Source organism: Sceloporus undulatus, unplaced genomic scaffold (genome assembly GCF_019175285.1).
Source record: "Sceloporus undulatus isolate JIND9_A2432 ecotype Alabama unplaced genomic scaffold, SceUnd_v1.1 scaffold_17, whole genome shotgun sequence".
Taxonomy (NCBI): Eukaryota; Metazoa; Chordata; class Lepidosauria; order Squamata; family Phrynosomatidae; genus Sceloporus; species Sceloporus undulatus.
The window spans coordinates 2,562,546-2,582,378 of NW_024802939.1; the positions used below are offsets into that span (position 1 = coordinate 2,562,546).

At 39.2% G+C, this 19,833-nt stretch overlaps 1 protein-coding gene across 1 annotated transcript in view; it reads right to left on the reverse strand.

The window, feature by feature from the left end:
- Positions 1-19,833, reverse strand: part of LOC121917420 (laminin subunit alpha-3-like) — a 176,128-nt gene that overhangs the window by 20,405 nt on the left and 135,890 nt on the right. The window contains exons 55-68 of the mRNA XM_042443368.1: positions 18,386-18,485; positions 16,955-17,071; positions 16,334-16,513; positions 14,338-14,480; positions 11,990-12,166; positions 10,286-10,437; positions 10,029-10,191; positions 7,228-7,361; positions 5,578-5,725; positions 5,009-5,128; positions 4,582-4,706; positions 2,585-2,705; positions 2,194-2,334; positions 1,951-2,081 (exon numbers count right to left, since the gene is read on the reverse strand). Coding sequence (XP_042299302.1) covers positions 1,951-2,081; positions 2,194-2,334; positions 2,585-2,705; positions 4,582-4,706; positions 5,009-5,128; positions 5,578-5,725; positions 7,228-7,361; positions 10,029-10,191; positions 10,286-10,437; positions 11,990-12,166; positions 14,338-14,480; positions 16,334-16,513; positions 16,955-17,071; positions 18,386-18,485 — 1,952 coding nt within the window. The remainder of the gene's footprint in view (positions 1-1,950; positions 2,082-2,193; positions 2,335-2,584; positions 2,706-4,581; positions 4,707-5,008; positions 5,129-5,577; positions 5,726-7,227; positions 7,362-10,028; positions 10,192-10,285; positions 10,438-11,989; positions 12,167-14,337; positions 14,481-16,333; positions 16,514-16,954; positions 17,072-18,385; positions 18,486-19,833) is intronic.

Here is a 19,833-nt window from a genome sequence, read left to right on the forward strand (position 1 = left end):
CAATTACAGTTCAAGCACAAAAATCCTGAATGTGATTGTTAGCTCAGTGTTTTCTAAAACAAGAAGTCTAGTGGCTAATTGGTTGTCACAGGCTGATAACAAATTGAAATTCCAACTATCTGGTTTATTGTATGATTGTGATAACTTTCACATGAGATTCATATCACCAGAATCAAATCACTGAAGCTCCCCACCCACTAAGCTAATACAAATCAACTGCAGGCACAGTCTTCAAAACAATGGTACCATTCACTATTCATCTTATTTTTCCTTTAGCTGGATTCATGTCAACACATAATCATGATTTCTAGCTTCCTATCAAACATCAAAAGAGTTTGAAAAGAATGTTTTAGAGCAAGTACATTCAAAGAAAACACAGAAGAGGAAGGAAATAACATCTGTTATTTTGTATGCATAAAAAACCCAAGATGTTATTCTGCACGTGCTGGTCATGTTTTAGCCATTTCAGTTGGTCTGGAAAGTTTCCTGTCTGCAGAGTGCACTATTCTGAAAGGGAAGCACTCAGTACATGTACAATGGGAAATTAAATGGAAGTTTTACCAAGGAGTGTGAAATTAGAGATTGGTTACTTATTGTTGTGATTCATTCTTGGGTGGCTCAGAGGAGCATTCCATGTGATTTGGATGTTCTTGCTACGTGAGCTGGTATGTGGAATTTAGCCCAACTGTGAAGTGGATTGCTCTTCTGTTCCATCCAGAGAATACCTCTGCATTCTTAAATATAGTGCTCCCAGTCATGGTTTATGTAAGAAAGCTTGTTTGTAGAAATAGTACACCAAACAAGAATGAAAAGCACACATTGATCTTACTCACATGTAATATTAAGCTACAGTTTAGTGTTATTGCATAAGATGAAATAAGCCTGAGCAAAGACTTACCAGGTATCTTTCTTTTTCTTTTCCAGAAGGATGACTTTGGAACTGTTTACAGATTCTCAACTCAGCATTACCATATATATGAATCAGAGATGATGGCCTGGAACACACTGCGTAAATAATCCAGTTTGAGACCACTTTAACTGCCCTGGCTCAGTGCTAGGGAATCGTGGGAATTGTAGTTTATTACAGCACCAGAGCTTTCTGACAGAGAAGGCTAAATGTCTCACAAAACTACAGTTCCCAGAATTCCCTAGCATTGAGTCAGGGCAGTTAAAGCAGTCTCACTGGAATATTTCTGCAGTGTATTCTGGGTCATCAGTTTAAAATAGCTAAATAATCTCTAGTTTGAATTTGTCTTATTTGGACTAGTGTTTCTTTTTAAACCATTATCTTTGGAGTTTGTTTTAAAACATCTCTGATTCCTACTTAAGGCTAAATTGGGATTCTGTACAACCAAACATAAAAGCAAATCATATTCTCAGGTTCATGGCACTGTCTATGGGATGAGGGAAGGAGATGAGGAAAGCATTAGCACAAAGCGCCAAGTAAGACTTATGCCAGTTTAAGTATCTGGAGCTAAAACATTATTGAGTGTGAGCTCACACAGTGAGGATAAACCTGTATTAATTTAACGGCGTGGTATCCATCCACAATGGGACTTAAAAATGCTAGGGCTCCTAGCTGATTTTCATTAGGATCATGACATGAAATGAGGGTAGGTTTAACTCTTACCTTCTCAATTGTAATTCCAATGAAAACTGCAGAAATTGACATTATGTGGGTGAGGATAACTCCTACTACTTATCACATAAACACATTGATATCTAGTTTGATTCTTAAAATTAGAAATACTCTGGTTCTGTATTTTGTCATTGTCAGTATTGTGAAATGGAACCATTAAACACATCCTACAGAGTTACAAGATCTTCTGTTGTGTCTAAGGATTAACATCCATCCCTGTCAGAATCCTAGAGCAGTTTAAACTCGATCTTTATAACCAAATGTAAAGTCTTTAAGAAAATTCTGTTCCATAATCAAAATACTGGACTTACGTGTCACCTTCTTTCATTACTGTTACATAGTGCATTAAACCATCTCCATATCTCTTGCTAGACTGGCTTTCTTCATCAGCTAACTGTACAATTACAGAACCATTTCTTAGGAGTATAGTAAGTATATCAGGCTAGAAAACAAAAACAAGTTATCCACAAATGAAGTTGGAAATAAATTACAAAAAATTTAAATTTTTCAGCAAACAATTTTATATTGAAATAAAAAAAATATATCTCTCATACCCGTAAATTGTAATTTAACAAGGCTCCATCAAGCGCTAATGTGTGAAAGCCAAAACCAACTTGGAAATCATTGGGAAATGGGAAACCTTCATCACTCAGTCCAAGTACTCCATTCTTGGAGAAAGTTGCAGTTCTCACAAGCTAAAAATAGAAGTAATAATGAGTATGTTTTTCTCTTACTGATCCGACTTTCTTTGTTTCTGTTAGTAATACTGAAGGTATGATTAGCACTCTTACATGAGTTTTGGAATTACTTGGGGTTCATAAAAATCTCACTGCAGTGAATATCTTTTTTAAAAAGGTTTTAAAGGGTTTTTTTAAAATGAAAGACAATTGTAATTAAATAATTTTGAATGCTCCCAATACAATAACAAATGAAAACACAAATTACCTTCCAATCATCAGGGCATTTTGTGCTGACACCAAGAGTTTCAGTGAAGGTAGGGGTAGACTCAAATGAAGTTCTGACATTCATCATGCATCCACGAAATGGAGGTGTGGATATATTAAAGCTGCTTCCAGAAATAAAATAACAACAACAACAACAATAAAAAGCTTTTGAGGCTGGTGTTACTGTTCCTACCAATTTCCTTTTCCTGTTGTACAGAATTGCTTGCCACTATCTATCTGATTTATCTTCACACAGCAATTCAATAACTGATGCTAAGAGACTGTGACTTGTCATAGGTCACTTCATGGCTGAGAAAAGATTGCAGCTCTTGAACTCACTTAGTACACTGGCCCTCCTTCTGCATGTTGCTTCAATTCAAAGAGAATAGCAACTAGGAAATGCAGCATTAGAACGATGAACGATGGACATTCAGGTCTATATTCTGAGCGCCTGTGTTTGTGAATTGGAAGTCCAAAGTAAGGGTGGCTTCACTTACTCAATATTAAGTGTATGTATGCATCTGTACTGAATGTACTTTCAGAGCACCATCTAGTTTCCTCAGACAGTAATGCTTGAATATGTGTATACCCAAAGGAACTACAAGCAAGTGGAATTATACAAGAGAATGGTTTATACAAACCCAGCTACTACTCTCTTCTCTTGCTTTTCTGACCACTGAAGTGGCAAATAAATAAGTAAATAAATAAACTAAAGCATGATAAAAGGAATATACATAATAAGGTGCAGCAACACTGAAGTGTCATTTAATTATCATGCTGTATTTATTTCTGAAACAATACAAGGAAGAATAAAGTGGCATCAATTTCCATTGGAGCTCACTTTTAACTAAGAAAGATACCATCTGAGAAATAATTTATTTCCAAAGAATATCTATCCACTTTCTCAGGATAGCTTACAAAGGAATTTTTTAAATTGCAATATTTCATTAAAAAAATTAAAGCAGTAACTAAATCTACAGGGAAATAGTGACATTATCTGCTTTTAAAAAACCCCAAACAAATAGAAGAAAAAGCAGTGGATTGTCCTCTCATGCCAAAGTTCTTGTCAATTAAGGGAGTGAGCTGATGCAGTTCCTGCTACTATAAAGGAGATTAACCTTGTTTCCCTGAAATTATTTATTGAATGGGAAGATGGGGTGGGGAACAACTAGCAAGAGATGTAGCTGGGGAAGAGGCACAGATCAACAGAACACATATTTTTCATTGCTCAGTTCCTGGATTCTCCAGGTAGGACTAGGAAAAAAAAAAACCTAAGGCTGGTACCTTGAGAGCTATTTACAGGTGAGGAAAGTATGGCCTGGAGGCTAGATGCAACTCTCTCAAGAGCATTTTGCAGCTGCCAAGGCCCCCAAAGATCTTTTAACCTTGTAAACATTTTTCTTTACTCAAAAGGCCCCCTTCAAGGGCAATTTCACTACCGCATTTTGTCACCCACTGGCTGTTTAAGGCTGGGGAGGCCTTTTCCTCATAACTGGAAGTTATTAAAATGGGGAGGGGGGAGGAGCAGGAACAAAACATGAAGGCCCCACATGCCTGCAGAGAATTCAATTTGAGGTGATTTTTTTAAAATGTGGGGTACAACCTTCCACTGTCCAGTAAGAGACATGTAAAGCCCCAAGACCTCAGCCAGTTGTCCATTCCTGTTGTAGACAATACTGAACTAACTGGACAAATGCTCTATCTTAATATAAGGGTGTTTCCTTCATTCTTATAAGTAGAATCATTCAATTTCATCTTAGACCTTGGAAAGGTCTATTTTGTCATCCATTTTCTCTTTTTGCTTTTTAGATTAATGTGCATTAAGCCTGAACGTATGATCTACTAAACTGCTTGTAGCCCAGCCAACTCATACTAGACATTAAATATAAGGAGAGGAAGCAACTGTATTCAGCATGAAAGGCCACAATGTGCTTCTTCTGCATCCACAAAATTCTATGCTAGAAATTAGTCCTTATTCTCAAGATTGTTGCAACTCACCGTTCTCTTATGAAGCCTGGAACTCCACCCAAGTAATATGAATCAAACCGAAATGTGTTTGCCTTTGCTTGTACTCTAGATTTAACAATCAGAGTGAACTGCTGAGGAGTAATAATTAAAACAACCTGAAATGGAAAAAAAAGATTTAAAACCAGTGTAAGCCTAAAGGAGTTTGGCTTTGGGGCCACATGTTGTTCCATTGGGTTTTTGAAAAAAATCAATTGAGCAAAGTAAAGTTTTAAAAAATTACTTATCTGAATTAACAAATATAAAAGATCTACAAGATGATAACCAGGGATTTTTAATTTTGTAAAATGTACAAATGTTGTCTGTTTAAAATATTGAATTAACATGATGGATTGATTTATAAATATCACATTATCAAGATTTCTCTTTGGGAGGTATGAGGGGGTATAGAGACACTTACCAGTCGATCAATTCCATTGTTTATGACCTCTTTGCTTTCTATCTCTTCTGGTGGCTGTGAATCTATTTTGTATCTGAATACTAGATGACCTTTTTCAATTCTCAAACTGATAAACTTGTCCTGAAATTTAGAATGTATAATGCAAAATGTTAGAAGGATTCACTGGAAATGAGCATATTTACTCAGCGCTAGGATTCTGGGAGACCAAGATTCAAATCCCTGCTCAGTAATGGAAACCCACTGTGTAATGTTGGACAAATAATACCCTCAGAGAAGGCAATGGCAAACCACCTCTGAATAAATCTTTCCAAGAAAACCCCACAATAGATTTGTCTTAAGGTTGCCATGAACAGAAAATGACCTGAAGGCACACAACATCAATAATTTTTTCTTACTGCACTAATAATTATGTTCTTATTGCAGTTCAATAGACATAAATGTCTGAACTTCATATTTTCTATTGTATAGAATTTGAAAAAGTAAAATTTACATCAGTTATTTTCACAATGCTCATTTAGCTTTATCCCTCCACTTCTGGCTGTCTACATGAATAGAAGTATTTAAATTACCTGATTTTCTGCGAAAAATACCAGTCCTTCATCTGAAGTCGTCTGAATAGTTTGTTCATATCGTAAAAGAACGGAATTTTGTGGAGCAGCATGAACACGTGCGTAACCTGTGCCTTCAAAATACATTTTTGCAGACTGTTCTTTGTATCTGTAATACGGGAATATACAAATGAAAACTTCTGCCATCCTATGAGCACATTCTCTTTATAAAGAAATGTTATACAAATCATGACAGAACAAAAAATTGTTTCCCAATATGAAGTCTTACAAGGGGAATTTTAAAATATGTAATAATTCTATGGGACACAGTGGCTCAGCGATAAAGATGCTGACTCTGACAATTGCAAGACTGGCAGGTCGACAGTTAGAGGCCCAGATGTTGCAGGACATATTGAGCTCCTATCACTAGTCTCAGGTTCTGCCAACCTAGCAGTTCAAAAGCATGTAAAAGTGCAAGTAGATAAATAGGTACCACTTCAATGGGAAGGTAAACACCGTTCTGTGCAGTCATGCTGGCCACATGATCACACAGTTATCTTTCACGATGCTGGCTCTTTGGCTTGGTAATGGAGATGGGCACCGCCCCCTACAGTCGAACACGACAACTTCATCAAAGGGGAAACCTTTACTTTTAATAATTCTTATATACAATGTTTGTTTTGTTTTATCACAAGAATAGAGCTGTAAACATTTCTAAACCAAAGGCCAGATGAAGGTGCACCTCTGGCAGTGAAGGCCTTCCTGCTTTGAGCTTTATTCAGAAGGACAACTCATGAATCTGAGTACACTGGATCAGATGGTTCAGGAAGGGGGTGGGAGAGAAAGTGCAGCTGTAACACTTTTCCTTGAAAGAAAAAATAAAAGGGAAAGGGAATAAAAGAGGGGATGATAGCAGGATATTCACTTGCTTTCCCCTCAGTGTTTCCCTTCTACTGAGTTTCTGTTCTTAAACACGAGTACTGACTCCTAAACTGATCTTCTTTTTGCTTTACTGGATCAGACTAACTAGCAAGATGAGAAATGCCAAGCTATGAAGTTCATGACTGGTGGGAGCGAGCATATGATATCCCATGCCCAACCCCTTTTTATCTTTGCTCAATACCACTCATATCAATCCCACCACGTAAAGTCCTGTGAATTCTTCCTAAAGTGTCACTCAGTTATAAGTTTTGGTTCCACACAACCAATTTTAATTCTCACAAAGGTGATTGCCTTGTATCATTAAACAGTGCCCTCTTAGAGATGAATCTTTTCTGTTTTCACTTAATTACCAGTGTTATACTGGTAAGTGAAGGAAGATTTTATTACCTATCAGATGAAGAAATGAAGCTGAATCCTTGTCTGCATGGTCTTATTAGGATCTGAATACAAGATGGATTGTAGGACTAGCAATTTAGCATACCTAAATTTTGCGATCTGCTCAACTCTATTTTGCTTTTGAGTCAAATGTATACTGGATTCTTTCACAAAATCCTATGCCTTGTAGATGTCATTGCAAAATGACAGAAACGTAAACTTAAAGGCTTTTAAAAGCTGGGTATGTCTACTCATCCTTGACTGGGATGAAGAGAATATGAGAGATTATATATTATAAAATTCAAAATATATTTTATTTATTTATAGCACTTGTCATTTGGTTAAAAAAATTACCTTCTGCATGGTTGCACTAAAGTAGTGTTGAGATTAAATGTCTTTTTGAAATTGTACAGGCTGATAACTCTCTCATTTAAGCTGTCTAATTCAATGCAGCCTTCATAACGAGGGTGATTTAGTGTATCAGGAGGCTGGAAGATTAAAAACAGTATTCAGAGACAATAGCATCATTTGAACAATGGGCAGTATAAACACGAAAAAATGTAAAGCTGTGACTGCTATGAGACCCTGCAATGAGGAGTGATAGAATATTGTATTTCCATGACTGCAATGTACAGTCACAGCAGCTTGCACAAATTTAGGATACCACATTCTGAGTATTTTTAATTAACAGAAAAAGCCAAAATTCTAGCCCAAAATTCTAAACTAAACATTTGGGAGCATTTACTTGCTGAATGGGAACAGTGGTTCCCAAACATGGGTCCTCAGAAGTTGTTGGACTATAGCCCCCAAAATTCCTGATCATGCTTGGATGGTGATTTTAAAAGCTGGTATCAAAATCTAGGAACCCGAATTTGTGAACTACTGGTGTGTAATGGTTAAGACTGTCAGACTAAAGGTGTATCCATACTACAGAGTTAAAGCAATTCTCAGTCTAATCTACCTCCCAGGATTATTGCCAGGGAAAAATGAGAAGAGAGAAATCATATATTTAGTCCTGAGTATTAACGGAGACATGCTGAAATGTAAATTGGAATAAAGATAATATCATCCCAGGGCCCATTCACACTACTAAAAAAATCGGTTCTGAAACCGAATCAATCACGTGAAGTTCATATTCACCCCGAATCTCACACAAGCGAATCCAAGGCTTGCACACCCATTCCGTGATAAATGGCCCCTAGCGCGGTGTTTTTTAAATCGGCGCAAATACCGTTTCTTTTTAAAAAACCCGGGTCCTGGGAATGAGAACTTGGCCTCGATCACGATCGAGGCAAATTGAGGGAGGGATTTAGGTCAGAGGATGGGCAAAGGGCAAGGCATTTCCTCCCCTCATCGGAGGGGAGGGGGAGGAGGAAAGAGCCCTGGGAAGAAGGGAGCAAGGGAAGGCATTCTTTAGGAGCCTCTTTTCCCTGCATCCCCTGCCCAAAGCCCTCTGTCGCTGGGCATTCCTTCCCTTGCAGGAGGAAAAAATTCAGGTCACGAACAGAGCTCACATCAGGCAAACCCCCCCCCTTTTTGTGTGTGTGTGTGTGTCAGAGGGAAAAAGGGGTGGTGGTCTACTTCCAGCTCCCGCAGCCTCCCCATTGCTCTTGTCCCTCACGATCCCAAGGCTGGAAGGGATCCCCAAGGGATATCCAGTCCAACCCCCAATCAAAGAAACAACCCCCCCCTTTTCAAGCAGCCTCTTTTGACAATTTATGCGCATTTTTTGGGGGGGTGACATGCCTGGGATGTAGGGAAATGGATGCAGCAGAAGCAGCCTCTTTTGACAATTTATGCGCATTTTTGGGGGGGTGACATGTCTGTGTGCTTGCTTGTGCTTTATTTCCTCTTGTTCCTGGATTATTAATTATTATTATTATTGTTGTTATTGTTATTATTACTGTTATATGCGGATGCTACAGTCAGAATGCCTGCACTGCATTTCCCCTTTATTCCCAATTGATTCCATGGGTTAGAGCATTCCCTCCCCTCATCGGAGGGGAGAGAGAGGAGGAAAGAGCCCAAAGGGTGGATGCTAAGGGTGACAGGTGGCAAAAGGGGGGCTGGGCTGCATAGGGCTGCGGGTGGGGGGGGAGATGGAGAAAGTGATGGAGGAGGAGGAGGAAGGAGGAAGAGGAGGATTGCCCAGGCTGGGGGATGTAGGGAAATGGATGCAGCCCAAGCAGCCTCTTTTGACAATTTATGCGCATTTTTTGGGGGTGTCATGTCTGTGTGCTTGCTTGTGCTTTATTTCCTCTTGCTCCTGGATTATTATTATTATTATTATTATTATTATTATTATTAATGCGCTGCATTTCCCCTTTATTCCCAATTGATTCCATGAGGTCACTCTCTCTCCGCCTCAGTGGAAGGCAATGGCAAAGTGTAAGCAGGTGGAAAGGGGTCAGTTCAGCAGAGGGGGAAGCTACAATGTTGCAAAAGACTTCACTTACAATCAGTGTTACATTTTTAAACAATTTTTTTTGAGCAAAGGGAAAGCTACAAATGTTGCTTTTAAAAGCATAAAAAATGCATGACAATTCCATCCTTTGCCTGGGACAGGGGCAGATCTGACCCAAATGCCCACAGGTTTATAAAAAATTAACCCTGTGCCTGGCTCTTTAAAAAAAGGGAGGAGGGGGAGGACACTTTCCAATGCCCTGCAAAACGTCACCATGACGATCGCTTGATTGACAGCGGCCACCTCACCGGCAGACACAGAATGCATTCGATTTCAAACAGAATGCATTCGATTTCAAATTTGTAGTGGGCACTTGCTAACGGAGCGATTCGGGGGAGGGGCATCCGGATCAGCCCAGTTCCCTCCACGTCTTTTATGCCAGTCTGAATGGGGCCCCAGAAATCCTTGACTAGCCCCTTCCTTAGGTTGGGAGGGGGGAAAAGATAGCTCTGCAAATGTCTCTGCATACAAGAGAAGCAGAACAAATAATTTTAAAGTAAGTTAGTTTTGCTTCTGCTGCAAAATCAGGATAATTCTTCACATAGAATTTCATTTTTTTTAAAGTGAACATATTATTACCTACAGGATATTATTGTCAAGTTACTTTATGTACAGCAACTATATAATGATAGTTTACATGGGAAAAGGCTCCTTCTCATTCTATCATTTCCATCAGTTAGAAAAACATTACTGTAAAATCTGGTGGGTATCCTCCAACATAGAAGACGACATTGTCAGGATTTAAGTTGAGGAGAGTGTAGCTATTCTCGCTGCTGTCCTCAAAAGGTCCTAGACTTGATGGTGAAGAGGAGGTTGCACCTTTAATGTAATTTAGCTTTGCATATTGGTAAATTCTAAAAAGAAAAGAAATATAAGGGACAGATAATTAAAGGGCTTTGAATAATAAATCCATAAAAATTGGAAAGGCTTTATTATAGTGTCCTGTACCTCTCAAATCTCACAAGATCCAGAGTTGCATCTTTGGTGTCACTCTCATAAACTTGCTCAGGAACTTCTATTTCAGCTGTGCTGCCTCCTAGGCTGTAGGCACAAATAAGACGGCCATCCCGAACAGCCATGCCTATGTAGTCTTTGGAACTCTAAAAATGGAAATTTAAGTTAAGAGTATAGAGAGTTTCATGTCCCTATTTTTAAATTAAATGTTTAAACTGGATTGATTCCAATATAAATGGAACAACAACTCCACAGATGTTATAATTTTTCAGTCTTCGGATAATTCTATTAGACATTTCTTACTCCCCTGCCCCAATATATAACTGGATTTTAAGATTCCTTAGCCAGCAATCATGATAAGTACATAATTTGACATCTATAATGTAGCCATTATGGGGTTCACATTCCCCAGATCCAATATGGCCATTGACTTGCCCTCAGAATGTCCAGTTTCAGGGCAGACCACTAGTAGGAACACTGCCAGAAATAGTTTTATGACCACAGAGCATTTCACACATGTCAAGTTTCTCTACAGCAGTCATAGCATCCCATCAGTACAGCTGTTCTTTGTTGTCAAATTATTATAACTCCCTCATACTACACCCAACTAGACTACTATAGAACAGGGTCAGTCCTACTGTTAGAACACATGAGGCCATTTACTCAGGTATTATCCTTTTAGTAGCAGGCACTGTTATTAATCTATTTCTGCTGTTCTTTTTACAGCCAGGAAAGCACCGAGGTACCTGTGAGATTTTATCACAGAGTGTGTCTGTGTGCTACCATTTGCGGCTCCATTTAAAGCAGCAAAATGTCTTGGACTGCCCTTACCTTGGTAGTCAAGAAATGGAAGACATTCACTGTCTATGTTTACATATCATGCTAAACCATGATAAGGAGTATCAAACAATTTTAAACAAGCAAAAAAATGTTTCCAGCTTACCTGGAGTGGCATTTGCAGCTCACAGCATCAGGCATATTTCAGTGGTTCCCATTTTCTTTGGCTGATTTGCCCCTCCTAGAAGCCTTCACAGTTTTTGTGGGCTCTGGGAAGAGTGGGCAAGCCAGCCAATCTTGTGCAGCTAAGTTAGCCAGTGGACAGGACTGGAGGAAGTCAAGAAAATGTCTTCTTCCAGTCAGCTCACTGGCTATTTAAATCAGGTACTGATATCAGTGCTTTCCTGCTCAGTTCGCTTAAGAACCTTATACTTCCACCTACCCTCCTTTTCCTTTTGCCATTTACAAGGGTTGCTGCTACTGTTGTCACATGTTTGGGCAGTTTTAACGTGGGAAACAGATTCAGTTCGGGGAGATGGGGCCAATGAGCTGCTCAGACCCAATTAGGGGATTCCTTTACCTTGTGGACAAGAATAAATGGGGCTATGACAAGCTTGGGGACAAGTGACCCTGCTCCAATCCAAGTGTTCTTTGTTTAGATGTGTGCATTATCAAAGTAATTGAATTATTTAGACAATTAGGATCAAAGATGTGGAAAGATCGAGAAAGAGAAATTTATGTGAAAAGAGAATAGTTACTGCAAGAAGCCAGAGAGTTCTGCTAGATCCTGTTAATTAACCAGTTATTCTGCCCTATACTCTTCAGCCCCTGTGTTCAATTTCTAAGCAATAACAACATATAACTCAAATATTTACTGCCTCTCTTGCACAATGATGAATAGATTAAACGAGAAATACCTACATCTTTGCCACCTAGGTACATAACAAACATGTCCGAAGTCTGCTGTGGGCTGTCCAATCGTGAGAGAGGTCTTTGAAGAAATAAGGAGAGGGAAGTATAGCCCTTCAGATCTTCAAGAATATCTGGAGGTCGAACCTCTACCCCAGAACTGCCATCAAACCTCATGGGAATAGCAACCTATTAAGAATAAAAATTAACATAATCAGTCACAAATTCATATAAGTCAGGAGGCTACCTCCACTAGATCCCACTGCTTTTACCAGAACTGGTGACCCTCCTTCCTGCAGCCCCTTTGAACCCTAAAAGCCTGCTCCAGAGGGTTGGGAACAAGACAATCTAAAGCACCTGAGTAATGGAAACAGTGAGTAACATTAGATAGAATGTAAGTCTAATGCCTGCCTCTGTAACCATCTTCCATGTTGAAAAATCCCACCTGCTCTCTAAGGGCTCTTCCAGACTGGTCTAAGCAAGTGTGAGTTCTCATAATACATCTCCCTGGGTTTGGCTGGTTGTAACAGACTCCATGTTCACTCATTCCATTTTTTTGGTGGGGGGAGGCTGTTTATGGCAATTTTTTTGGATCTACTCTAGAGCTCTTCCAAAGTTTTTCTAAAACCAAGTCATGGTTGGCCCTCGCATGTGATGCTTAGGGCATCCTTGCTGTGCGGCATCAAATAGGTGGCGCACGTATTGATGATGTCACTGCTGTGCGGCCTCCAGATGGAGACGCACAGCAGTGACGTGCTCGTGCTGCCGCCAGCTGTTTGCAACGGTGCAAAAAGGAGCCGATTTTTAGCGGTCCCTTTTTTTGCATAGCTGCACCGCACAATTTGATTGCTGCAGCGCATCTATGCAGCAAAGAGAGGCGGCTCCCGGCCACCTCTTCCTGGCACCCTGTACAGAGCTAAAATGAATTTCAACATGGAGAAATGTAAGGTACTGCACTTAGGGTGGAAAAATGAAATGCACAGATATAAGATGGGGGACACCTGGCTGAATGAGACTACATGTGAAAGGGATCTGGGAGTCCAAGTAGACCACAAATTGAAGATGAATCAAAAGTGTGATGCAGCAGTTAACAAGATTAATGCGATTTTAGGCTGTATCAATAAAAGTATAGTGTCTAGATCAAGAGAAGTAATAGTATCACTCTATTCTGCTCTGGTCAGGCTCCACCTGGAATATTGTGTCCAGTTCTGGACACCACAGTTTAAAAAGGATGTTGAGAAACTGGAGCGTGCCCAAAGAAGGGTGACCAAAATGGTGAAGGGTCTGAAATCTATGCCCTATGAGGAACAATTTAGGGAGCTGGGGATGTTTAGCCTGGAGAAGAGAAGGTTAAGGGGTGATATGATAGCCCTGTTTAAATACTTGAAGGGATGTCATAGTGAGGAGGGAGCTAGCTTGTTTTCTGCTGCTCCAGAGACTAGGACCCGGAGCAATGGATGCAAGATACAGGAAAAGAGATTCCACCTCAACATTAGGAGGAACCTCCTGACAGTAAGGGCTGTTCGACAGTGGAACAAACTCCCTTGGAGTGTAGTGGAGTCTCCTTCCTTAGAGGTCTTTAAACAGAGGCTGGATGGCCATCTGTTGAGGATGCTTTGATTTAGATTTTCTGCATGGCAGAATGGGATCGGACTGGATGGTCCTTGCGGTCTCTTCCAACTCTATGATTCTATGATTCTGTGTTTGCCCTGTCTGGAGGAGCCTTAAGTGTGGATTCAGATGAAAACATCTGTAGCAGCTGAGGTAATGCCATTAAAGTCAAGCTTCTGGGTATAGTCTCTATAGATGATAAAGGAAGTTTCTTTGTGATAGCTGATATGTCTGTTCTGTTCAGAAGTGACTTCTCCTTAAGATCACCTGAACTGATCCCAAATAACAGATTGCAGATGACCAACATCTACAGCCTGCCCTCCCCAACTACAACTTGCCATCCGTGGATTTAAGCAATGGCAAGCCCCATTGCTGCTAATGGCTGTGCGTGAAAGTGTGTTCACTGCCACTGAAAACCGTGGGATTTGAGGTCCTGTGTTTTTTTTCATCTGTGCGGGGAGGGTGAGGATGGAAGTGATAAGAAGGGCCCACTGTACATATAGATAACAAAGAGAAAAGCAATACCTTCTTTGTTAGCCAGTTTAGCTTTACATCATTAAAGGAAAAAGACTGCTAGCTCAACAGAGCCTGGCCTACACACTTATCCTTTATTTACAGAGGATCTAAAGGCATCTGAGTATCACTAATGAAATGTGTTAGTGATGAGATGAAGCAAGAAACTTTAGTGAACATGTGATGACAAATTAGAATAAAGGAAAGAGGAAGCAATAGAAATTGGCAACACACACCTTGTTTGCAGCGTCTCTAGCTTGCTGGATGAGCTCTCTGATGCGATTTATATTCTCCGATATGTTGCCTATTGGCATAAGTTGTTGGTTGATACTTGTAATCTTGTTAAATAGATCCGGGAGGATATTTGTTAAATTCTTTACTGTTGGCAACATTTTTGAAAAAGGAGAGAAGGTGGGAACATTATATAAGAAAATGTCAAATATAAGTCACTTAAGTTAGGCATATAATAGCTAGAATTCACTGGTGCAGGCTGAATTCTGTTTGGACCAAAACCAAAAATTACTCCCGCAAATGAACAAATTTGTTTTGCTATAGGATAATAACAATGTTCTGTGTCTTCAAGTTGACTCTGACATATGATGATTCTATCATTCAGTTTTCTTGGTAAAATTTATTCAGAGGAGACTTGCCACTGTCTTTCTCTGAGGCTGAAAATATGATTTCCCCAAGGTCACCTGGTAGGTTTCTATGTCTGTGTATGAAAATTAGAATCTGGGTCTCCCTGAATCCAACTGTCAAATTTCTATACTACACTGACTAACAATCAGCATGGCATAGTGGTTTGGGTGTTAGACTAGGATTCTGAAAGATCAGGATTCGAATTTTGGCTCAGCCATGGAAACCCACTGGATATCTAGAACAGATTACTCTCTCAGTCCTACAGAGGCAATGAGAAATCTCCTCTGACCAAATCTTACCAAGACGATTCTATGACTTTGTTGCCATAAGTTGACTTTAATGTGCATAATATCACATGAAAATAAAGAAACTCAAGTTCCTCCTTATTCAATGCCAGGCAATTTTACAGAGTATAATTATCCAGATTCATTATTGCCTTAACTATTAAAATGATTATTAAAGTACAGTAATTCAATTATTAATTTAAATAACGTATATCAGTTTAATTATTGTTGTTTGTTGGTGGTGGTGTATGCCTCCAAGTCATTTTTTTTTAAACTTGTGCTGACCCTAAGACAGTAGGGATTTTCTTGGCAAGTTTCCTCAGAAAGGTTTTACTATTGCTGTCCTCTGAATTTGAAAGAGTGTGACTTGCCAAAGGTCACCCTACTGTTTTCTAATTAAGAGTAATAAAATAAAGATCAGAGAAAAAATAATCACTAATCAAACACTTCCTTTTTCTTTATTTGCCGAGATCAAGTATGACAAGATACAGCTAAGAAGGTAAACCGGGGTGGGAAAGGAGTAGCCCATGGGATCCATGCCACACTGAAGCCCACTTTTGTTGTTCCCTAAACCCAGTGTCTCCCAAGACCCCCAACATCTCTCCCCTATCAAAATCTAATTTTTGGATGACTTTTTTTAAACTTGGAAATGATGCCAAACTCAAGACAAGCTTTTGCTTATGTAGTGGTTTTGCTTTCTTGGTACAAGTGGTACAGAGCAGAAATGCAATGGAGAGTAGAATTGCATGTTATAAAGAAGGTGGGGCTGATGCAGGATGTGACAATTCTGCCTCATATTCCAGCGCCATAATGTCATATTCAACTTGTAAATTTGCCTTTTTCTTCACTCATTGACTACTGCTAGTGGGGCAGAGAAATGTGGATGATAACAGTCCTGACATCAGGAAGGGCAATTCAATATCAATATTATTTGGAACTTCTCTGAGTTCCAGCACCATTTCTGATTGGCAGTGTCCCTTCAAATATTCTAGATCAGTGATGGAGAACAGATTTGCAGTGTCAGATTGGATCTCTACCCCTACAACACCAGATAAGACAGATAGTGTCAGAGAGTGTGACCATGCTCCTGACGTCATGGCCATGAATATGCCTCCTGATATCACAGACTATCTGGTTACAGTCTCAGCTGGAGTTTCTAGCATGTGCTAGAATTTCTAGAAAGAACCAATTCTAATGAGTTTGCCAAGGGGTGAAAGGGCATGTCAAGAACATTCTGAACAGTCACATTGCCTGTTAATATCAATCTCAAAAGGCTAGAAGAGGTTAATGAAGCAAAGGAACCACCTACCTGTATTGTTTGCATCTTTAAGAGCATTGTTGAAATCAGCACTGTGTGTGGTTCCATAGGAATCTTTTATGTTTTCAACCTCTGTTTTAATTGGATCCAGTTCATCAAGTACATTAGTAGTAATATCATTGGCATTTTTGACCATGTTCTTTGCATTCATGATCATGCTGTTTATGCCATCTAGCAAAAAGATAAAGATGCACAAAGATTCATGATGGTATTTATCTTTTCTTTTTCAGTGGTGACAAAAAGAATAACCTGTGGTGACAAAAAAGTAGTGACAAAAAGAGTGGTGACAAAAAGAGTAACTTGTGGTGGAGTCTTCTTCCTTGGAGGTCTTTAAACAGAGGCTGGATGGCCATCTGTCAGGGATGCTTTGACTGTGATTTCCTGCATGGCAGGAGGTTGGACTGGATGGCCCTTGTGGTCTCTTTCAGTTCTATGATTCTACAATTCTTGCGTCACTTAAGATCTACAGTATTAAAATTAATAAATATTTTTGTTCCTTATTTTCTTGCCATTCTCCTTCCCAACTGATACAGCTATTTTGTAACAAATAAATAAAAATAATAAATGCTTACATTTACATACAGTAGTAAAAATCTGCATCCAATTGCTTACCTCTCTTTATCCCCTGGAGTTCATTTTGAAAGACTGTGAGATCTCCTTGAATCATATTCTTCTTACGCTTGGCATCTTGAAGTTGGTTCTTTATATCATCAAGAGCTGGGCTAATTTCTGTAAGGTAATTTGGAGTGAAACAGGTTTATAATTATTAATGTTGCTGAAGTTTCTCTGCTTTAGTCTCTAACCATATTTGAAAAATAGTGGCTGCAAAGCTGAATTCAGTTCTAAATTTAGCTGCAATTACAGCTAAATGAGCACTGAATATACATAGGAAACATTTAATTCTTATTAAAAATCCAATATCCTACAACCTATAAAGTAGTTTCCCACAGAATAAGTGTTTAGAACATTGAGACAAATAAATATTCAGAACTTGTTTCCAATTTCTATCCCCAACTATACTCCCTTAGAATCATAGAGTTTATGTAAGTGTTGATTTGTTATTTAGTGATACATTCAACTTAGGACTGACAACCGGATTTAGGTCTAAGATATCTGAGAACTAATTTTAGTAGTAGGTTAAAAACTACTACTATAGAGTGACAGGGGTATTTCAAATTGTGACACATATTGCCCCCTGCATGGTCAGCATCTGTGATAAGGATGTTATATATCCTATGTGCCGGCTTTTCTTCATCATTTAAAGCAGGAGTGGGGAATCTGCAACCTTTAATCTAACTTCATGTGGGTGTAAAGGTGAAAATTTATTTATTTATTTGCTACTTTTTCCCCTAAAGGGACCCAAGGTGACTCACAGATTTAAAAAACATTACAATAAAATTTAAAACAGTTTAAAATAGAGGAAAGTGGGTGGAAGAGGTAGGTAGGTATGGAACTTTATCAAGACTTGACCAACTCTATGATTCTATAACTCTGCTTCTGCTTTAAATCAAGGAAGGACAACTTCTATATTTTTTTAGGAGTGATGTGCTCTGCGTGCAATTTTCTGTGTTCTGGAAATATGTTTGGGTGCATGACTCCAACTCCTTTAATTCTCAACATTTTAAAACCATTTTTAAACAAGTCAAAGCTTTTTCTACATGTTTATTAAAATTTATTAGGGATGGATGTTATAGAAGACTCTGAGCTAATTTATAGGGCAATTTTAAAGCAGCAAAGCCCTTACACAGAGATCATACCATCTCAAGCTTTAGCTAGTAAAATTTGTTTCTCTAAACTGCTCCCCCAGTGTAGAATCACAGAATATCAGCGAAAATTCCTTCAGACCCAACATCTTTATCTGATATAACTTTGTTACATGTGCAAGCATCTAATTTTAGGGTGGGGGAAAGTCTCCCAGCAAGAAATCAGGGTAGTAAAGACTGTGTGAATCAGCTCTTAACAAGGCAAAGTCTATAATAGCAATATTAAAACCTTACTAAGCTTTGCTCAACCCCCACGTCACTTATTTGCCTTTCAAGTTACCTTGCAATGTCTTTTGTGCTGCTTGTGCTTGATTTAGCAGATTGCCACTGCTGGTCTTCAATCTGTTGGCCTTTCCAGCTAGATCTTTTTTCTCCATAATCTGAAAATGAAGAATTGCCATGTAAAATATCACACAGATAGAAAACATTAAAAAGTTTAAAAATTCATAATCCTAGCCATGGTTAGAAATATTTCAGCCTTGCAGAATCTATTTTAGTTTTTGCTGAGAGCTCTGTGGTCCACCATGTGGAATGGCTCATGGAGGAGAGTGAAGACAACAGATTCCTGTCAGCACATGCTCAGCCCAGGAATTTGTTTTCTATACCAAACCTAAACTGCCACCCTTCCTCCTTCAAAACATTGAAATACACTCTTCATTTTCTCTAAAACCTTTTCTTCATCAGCAATCAAACTTAGAAGGGAGGGAAGGAGAATGCTTTTCTTATTGTTGGCTGGTACTGTTGAAAATCCTTCTTTCGAGATCAGTTCCCAGAACCCTTCTTTGGAGTATAATTTCCAAAATCACTGAGGCCAGAACCCCAGTCCAAAAAGGTAATGTTTTCAAGTTCTGAGATGTAGTGAAGTGCGATGGTCATGATCACTTGCTTTCAATTTCGGCTGATATGCAACTGCACCCCTTCCTGGAGCGGGAAGACCTTGAAACAGTAGTACATGCACTGGTAACCTCTCGGCTTGACTTTTGTAATGCGCTGTACATGTTTTTATACTGGGGAGTAAGGATAGAGGTTTTTTAGAATTTGTAACTCTGTGTCAAATTTGAAAACTTCAACTAGTACAGAATATGGCAGCTAGGCTGGTTACTGGTACATCTAGATTTTTCCCACATTACACCAGTTTTAAAATCCCTTCACTGGCTGCCTGTTAGTTTCCAGGCAAGATACAAAGTGTTGGTTTTAACCTTTAAAGCCCTACATGGCTTGGGTCCTGACTTCTTGCGGGAACACCTTCTCCCATATCATCCTCCCTGCACTCTTCATTCTGCTGGGAAGAATCTGCTTCAACCAAAGAGGACTAGACTCTCAGCAGTGACCCAGCGTCTAGGAGCAGCTGCTGAACTCTAGAACAACCTGCCGACCGAGATCCGTCAGATTACCACCTTGGAAACCATTAAGAAGGCTAATAAGACTGATCTCTTCTGACAAGTCTTTCCAGACTAGACCACCTCCATTTACCTGCCTCCCCCCTCCACTTTTCTCCATCCTCATTTCCATCCTATCTGGACCCCGCTATAAACTGCCTACAAATCTCCTACTTATTTTAACTGTTATTTTATACTATTGTTTTAATGTCCTTCTGGTTTAATTTCCTTTTAGTATTACTATGTTTTTATACTGGGGAGTAAGGATAGAGGTTTTTTAGAATTTGTAACTATATCTTGTTTTATTGTTGTAATCCGCTTGGATTCCAAGTCATTAAGCAGAATATAA